Below are 6,204 nucleotides of genomic sequence, written 5' to 3'. Positions count from 1 at the left end.
TAGTCACAAAGAGCAAGAAAACAAATTTGTGAGAATATTTACATCATTTGTTTGTATCTCAGCCATTAGAATTAGATTCAAAAACAGATCGAATGTCTTTTGGGAGATAGAAGCATTATTTCTCCAAGAACATCATTGCTCCTTTGAAGCATCAGAGCATTCAACTAGTCTGAGATTTGCATTATAGTTCAATGAAGATGATCTACTTTGCAGCATTATCTTGAATGCTGGAGTCTCTGGAGCTTTTTTCACTTGCTCAGTTTCGCATTTTCATTGCAGAGTCTAGTAACTTCTTCAGCCAAATTCTGGAGCTCTACTGCCGCAGCAGAGGCCAATTCTTTAGCATAAGAGGCTTCCTCTGTGAGTTTGTTATTAAGTTTTCCAAGCTCATCTTTTTCCTCAATCAGTCTCATATTCTCCTTCTTCAGATTCTCTATTTCCAAAGCCTAGTCGAATGACCGATAACATGATCATTACAGTGACTTGGTGCGTCTGGAAGATGAAGAAAGTAGCAAACTTTGTATGAGAAAGATACCTGAGAGTTGAGGGTTGTTCCGTTTTTGATATCTTTAGTCTCTTCCTGAGCAAACACTCTATTTAAGCTCATAACGCTGGTCGGTGTTCCTGCTCCAGAATAGATTTCTGACAACTCATCACCATTTCTGCTGTGAGTATTCCTTCCTGCTGATTCGTCTGCTGCGTTCTGCTGCTGTGTACATGTTGACTGTCTCTCGGCTAATGAATCCAGTTGTTGCCTTAGCAGCATGATTGTCTCCTGCATCTCAGCCTTCTCTGATTTCTGTGCATATTAAGTAATCATAAACTTTAAATCTGATGAATCTCAAACTGTTGGGACATCAGAAATAAATAAATGGAGTTTTGACTTACAGTTATCTCGAGCTGCTCCTGAAGTATCCTATTGTCTGCAGACTTTATCTTGAAAAAGGCGTGTCATGGAAAAAAGTATCGTCACCAAATCTGATCATAAACAACATTGACAAGTAATGAGAGCAAAGAGAAATGAGTACCTCATGTTCGAAGATTTTCTCATTTAGTTGCGTTGTGAGCTTTGACAAAACCTATATCAAACAGACACAAGAAAATATTGTCTGACAAGTGTTTTTGAATTGGATTCATATAAGCAGAGAGTCCTGAATAAAACAACGACTCTTGTTTTTCTGCATCAACCTGGGACATTCCAAGAGAGTCTGTGGTATGACTCATTCCGAAACTTTCAATCATCTGTTGCTCGAGTGCACGTATTTGATTCTTCTTTTCGCTGATTTCATCTTCCAGTTTTTGCATTTGATCCTGCAGTCAACAATGCAAACATGAAAGAAGCAATGTTATATGCTAATATAATTTAAGCATTGTTATGGAAGGATATCACACGGAAGGAAAGCTCACTCTGATATGGAAATCTTCAGGGTTGCGAGCAGCTTGTTCAGAAAGCCTTTTCAATGAACTGGTACGCAATGCTACTTCCCCAACTAGTATTTTTGTTTGCTCGTGAAGAAGATCCATTTGATCCGCAATAGTAGTTGCAATCTATTGTAGTACATCATTTTGCTGGTTATGTCAGTAATATGCTACAGAATGACCACTTTCAAAAACCTAGGAAATGCCATGTATAATCACAGAAGCAACAAGAAATTGGTAAAACAATATCATCTCACCAGAGAAGGGTCTCCTGATCCAACAGCTGCACTGAATAAGTCTTCTGCCACAGTTCTTTCTGGAAAAGACTTGTTTGTTGCTGCTTTATCTCTCCTGGTTGATTTTGTTTGTGCGCACTTCGAGGAAGAAGAAGCAGATCCATTTGTAGAGTTCTGGTTACCATCAGTCAGTAATGTCCCAGCCACACCATCAGATTTCTGCAGCATACATATTATGAGCCTTGTATTTAACAGGTTGTGAATCATATTTGCCGAAGCAAATCTAAAACAGTTAGCATGTAAAATATGATTTTGAGGATCATTCTTAATATCAGTTCACATCGTGTACCAATTCCACCAATGCATTTTGATACAACAGTGAGGAAAAGTAGAACTTACTTTCAGTTTCAGCCAGCCAAGCATTCCTCCACGAGTCTTATTCTTTTTCCGGTCCTTTGTCATCTCATCCAGGCCACTAGTTCCACCATCTCTTGGCTCCCTGGAATGTTCAGAAACTGTGCTTCTAGCATTATCATCAGCCATGTTCTCCCTTCTTCTATCGGGCAAGTAAGCTAGCTGCGGAAATCATGGTGTAAAGTTAAACATCACTAACGTATGATATACAGTCTAGAAAAACAAATACTAGCGTTCCACCAAGATGGAATGATATCCTCAAAACAACTTTGAATTAGCGTACATACCTCTTCCTCTCCGAAAGTATGCCTCCATATATGGTCAGGTTTTACAGAAGCTTTTCCTTGCAGGGAACTTTTTGTTGAAACCAAGATTAGTTTTGTCAAACGCTGAATTCTTCCCATCAGAGCTGCTTTGGCTTCATCCTCCTCCTCCAACCTTAACTGGGGTTTAACCTGGACAGATTTCAGCTTATCAAATGAGAAAGAGCACAATGAAAGAAAGGCATGTTATTTCTGGGAGAATGCAACTTTTAATTGTACAGATGTAACCAACAGATTAAAAAGATAAAGTTGATTAAACATTAATCACTTCAAAAATTCAACTGGCTAGTAATTTGCCTAGTATAGAAGAGATTTTCATTCAGTGTTTTCTAATAACTATGCTACAAAGACAAGAAAAGTCCCAAGGAACTATCTGCATACACCAACCTGAAGTTTTCGATCAGCCAAATCTTCTTGGTTAGACGTAGACATAGAAACCCCGTGCTTCAATTGCGTAAGTTCTTCTTGCAAACATGATATTTCTTTCTGATACTTCTTTATTAGGGACTTCTCATCCATAATCTATACAAAATTTTGTAAAAATCAAGATTAGGGCTTTTGCCAAATCCAGGAACCCCAGAGACATCAAAACCATAAACGCACCTTATTTCGCGAGGCTTTGATTTCAACATGCTTGCACCTCTGAGCGAATTTCAGTGTGTTGTGCGTCTCTTCACTTGTACTGGATGCAGGTGTTATAGTGCAAATAAGCTGCAAAAATGCAGATGGGGTAAGAAAGCCAATATTGACACAGCAGTCTCTTACTTTCTACAAAAAGAGCTATGTCAACAAATGAAAGTTCATCACCCAAAGAAACACATCTGGCCTTCAGAACTTCTCCAATAAACTATTATTTTGACTTAATTAAGGAACTTACTGATACTAGTCCGTGACCACTAAGTGTTGACTGCAAGAGACGAGTAAGTTTAGAATCCCTGTACGGTATATGAGCTGCCTTGGAGTCTGTCAATTTAGATATAACCTGAAGACGGAGATTAGAAGTTAAGTCACGCTTATCTATAGAGGAAAAAATGTAACACTGCAAGAAAACTTCCTTACAGTTCCCAGGGTGAGTAAACTTTTGTTGATGGAAGATCCCTCTTTCCTCCGTTGTCCAGTCATTTCAGATTTAGAACTTTCAGATCCAGCAAGATCAATGAGGTGCTGCATTGAACCAGGAATCAAATATTAGAGAACCAGAATGTAAGAAAAGAACGACACCTGAAAACACTCTCAGCAACAAGTGTGACATGTCTTCATATACAATAGCAGAATCAGTATGAGCTCTTTAGTAATTACCAACTGAGAGAGAGTAACATCTTCTCCATCATCTCCCTTTCCATGTGGACTGCTTTCAATAGTCTGAAACACACAGAAAACACTTAAGGGAAGGAGAAAAAAATAAAGCGCCCAATCGTAAGGCACATCACTAAGGGTCGAAGGCGTATGCGTAGTTGTGATAGATACAAGACGATACACTTTAGGCAATAGGAGTTACCAAGGTGAACATTGTGTGGCTCCGACTGCTAAAAAGATTGACATTATTTGAACCAACATGCCTGTGTTCTGCAATAATTCCGGCAAAGGCAAAGTTTAATAACATGACTAAACAAAACATAAATAAGAGAGGTGTGACCATATGAAGAGAAGAAAAGGTTGATAACCGAAGTATACTGAATTATAATAATGCAACTATATTAAACTATCTACATGGTGTAACAAATCCCTTGCGAGAAGCTAATAACTATAAAGCACATAATTTTATTGTTACTGGAAAACCATTTTTCTTCTAACTGGCACATAATAATGAAACTACATTATGCAATAAGTGAGCTGACGCTTAAAGTTAACAGGTACATTACGATCTTATACCTTCACCAGATGCTATGAGGGATAGAGCATGAGCTGGGGATAAGACAACCTCATCTTTAATGCCTTCAACATATGTGCCCTATCAACATAAACACACACTAATACTAATGAAACTTAACGAGGCAACTGAAGCTTGGTTAAACGAAATGAGACTGCAAAGCCCAACATAAAAATTTGGTTAAACATAATCCACCGCTGACCTGAGAATCCTCTCGTATTCGTAGATTCTGCCCTGTTGGGTCTAGTAAGTCATTAATAACCTGTAAGGATAATTAAGAACCCTTAAATTATGGACCAGGTGAGAAATCAGTTGGAAATGAAATTTTGGTTTGCAGTTTTATAAGTTTACGTGTACAATTGAAATAGAAATTCCAGCCTAAAACTATCTTCTTGAGCATACTCACTGTCATAGGTTTGAACAAGAACGAACTTAAGGACTAAAACCTATAGCATTCTTCTAAGGTTCCAGCTAAGTTCTAATCATAGGTGCACAAGACACATGTCCATTAAGAATTTGGAAAACAAATTAGAATTACAAGAAGGTGATGCAAAAAAATACTGGAGTCAGAACATACCTCATTGTATATCTCAAGATATGAAACACGCAGAAGAAATTCCCGTTCTGGTGTCTGGATAGCTGAAACATAGTTAGCTAAAGAAGCGAGAACCAAATCCTTTTAAGAAGACACAACAAAAGAGTAACCTATCACCTCCTGAATAATGCTGAATACATCCTTTACAGCCAACGGAATTATTCCAGGTGACCTTTGCTCCCCCTAAATGCAAAATATGTCGTTAGTCAAGGTCTAATAGGCACAGGTGCCTAGTTAGTACACGGGAATTAGAGAAACACATTTGAATCTCTTTTGAACAGGTAATATACATATATAACAACTTACTTTAATCCCTAAGGAGAATGATGGAACGACATCCTATATCTAAGTGAGCACACAATCTCTAAAGATGATGAGTACGACATGAAAAGAGAGCTTAAAACAGATGATAAAGGAGACAGGGTTATTGATCGCAAATAACTTGCCCAATTAATCATGTTCAAGTTGCTCCTCCTCTAAAAATAGTAACTTACATGCATTGTGTGAGTCTTGCCACTGCTAGTAACTCCATAAGCAAACACAGTACCTGAAAATAAAGTAAGGAAGAATCTTTAAAGTCAAAGAGTTAGAAAGCACCAAACTTGAAATCCTCCCAACATCACAATATTCAACTTATACGAGAAGGAGTAGTATTTTTAAAGCCCTTGAGATACGATGAGAATCATGAAACATACCATTTATTCCAGACATAGCCCCACTAACAACTTGCTGAGCAGCAGTATCATAAACACGACGGGTTGTAGTTGGTGGACCAAACACTCTATCTGTAACCAAATAGCGAAAAAACACTTAAAACCAAATCGAGAACAAAGAAGCAAATACAAGAAGAGTCTTCCGGAGAAATATAAACATTTCACTTAACACTAACCAAAGGCATAACAAAGATCAGGGTTGTACTCGTTCCGAATAGTGTAGTCTCCATCAGCATACCACGCAATCTCATCTCCATTGTTCACCTCTCGAGGACTATTAAACCAAATCAAATGTCAATAAACCAAAACATTAAACCGGATCCCAATCTTAGACCACATTAACCTAACCTGAGAGGACGGAAACGAATCGTGACCGTGATATTCTCCTTCAGTTTCGTGGCAGCAGCCGCCGTGCCGGAGGAGGTAGACGGAGACGGGCTAGAACGTAGATGCGAAGTCGAGGAAGCAGCCGGAGAGGAAGGAGTCACAGGGCGTTTCGTCGGAGCACTCGCCGGAGATCTGAGAGGACGAGAGGGAGAGATCGTGGATGATCTCTGCGACCTAGGAGCAGACATTGTTTTAGGTCTAAGAGAGTGAGAGAGGGAAGAAGAAGAAGAAGAAGCTCGTTGGCGAA

The 6,204-nt window shown here is 38.8% G+C and overlaps 1 protein-coding gene across 2 annotated transcripts; it reads right to left on the bottom strand.

The window, feature by feature from the left end:
* On the bottom strand, nt 1–6,204 carry LOC106343110 (centromere-associated protein E). Of its 2 annotated transcripts, none has more exons than XM_013782241.1 (23): nt 5,919–6,204; nt 5,747–5,844; nt 5,553–5,642; nt 5,352–5,404; nt 4,975–5,040; nt 4,840–4,893; nt 4,465–4,524; nt 4,265–4,343; nt 3,891–3,958; nt 3,692–3,754; nt 3,452–3,556; nt 3,270–3,374; nt 2,996–3,103; nt 2,780–2,914; nt 2,357–2,539; nt 2,055–2,231; nt 1,677–1,874; nt 1,408–1,548; nt 1,189–1,311; nt 1,029–1,079; nt 889–936; nt 536–799; nt 1–446 (listed from the first exon to the last, which is right to left on the bottom strand). In XM_013782241.1, the coding sequence occupies exons 1-23, from the start codon at nt 6,143–6,145 to the stop codon at nt 249–251; spliced, it is 2,694 nt and encodes an 897-aa protein (XP_013637695.1). In that variant the 5' UTR covers nt 6,146–6,204; the 3' UTR covers nt 1–248. The 2 variants fall into 2 exon arrangements, with proteins under 2 accessions (XP_013637695.1, XP_013637696.1); XM_013782242.1 differs by having other exon boundaries at nt 2,357–2,524.

Source organism: Brassica oleracea, chromosome C5, assembly GCF_000695525.1.
Source record: "Brassica oleracea var. oleracea cultivar TO1000 chromosome C5, BOL, whole genome shotgun sequence".
NCBI classification, from domain to species: Eukaryota; Viridiplantae; Streptophyta; class Magnoliopsida; order Brassicales; family Brassicaceae; genus Brassica; species Brassica oleracea.
This window is presented reverse-complemented; position numbering and strand designations above follow the sequence as displayed.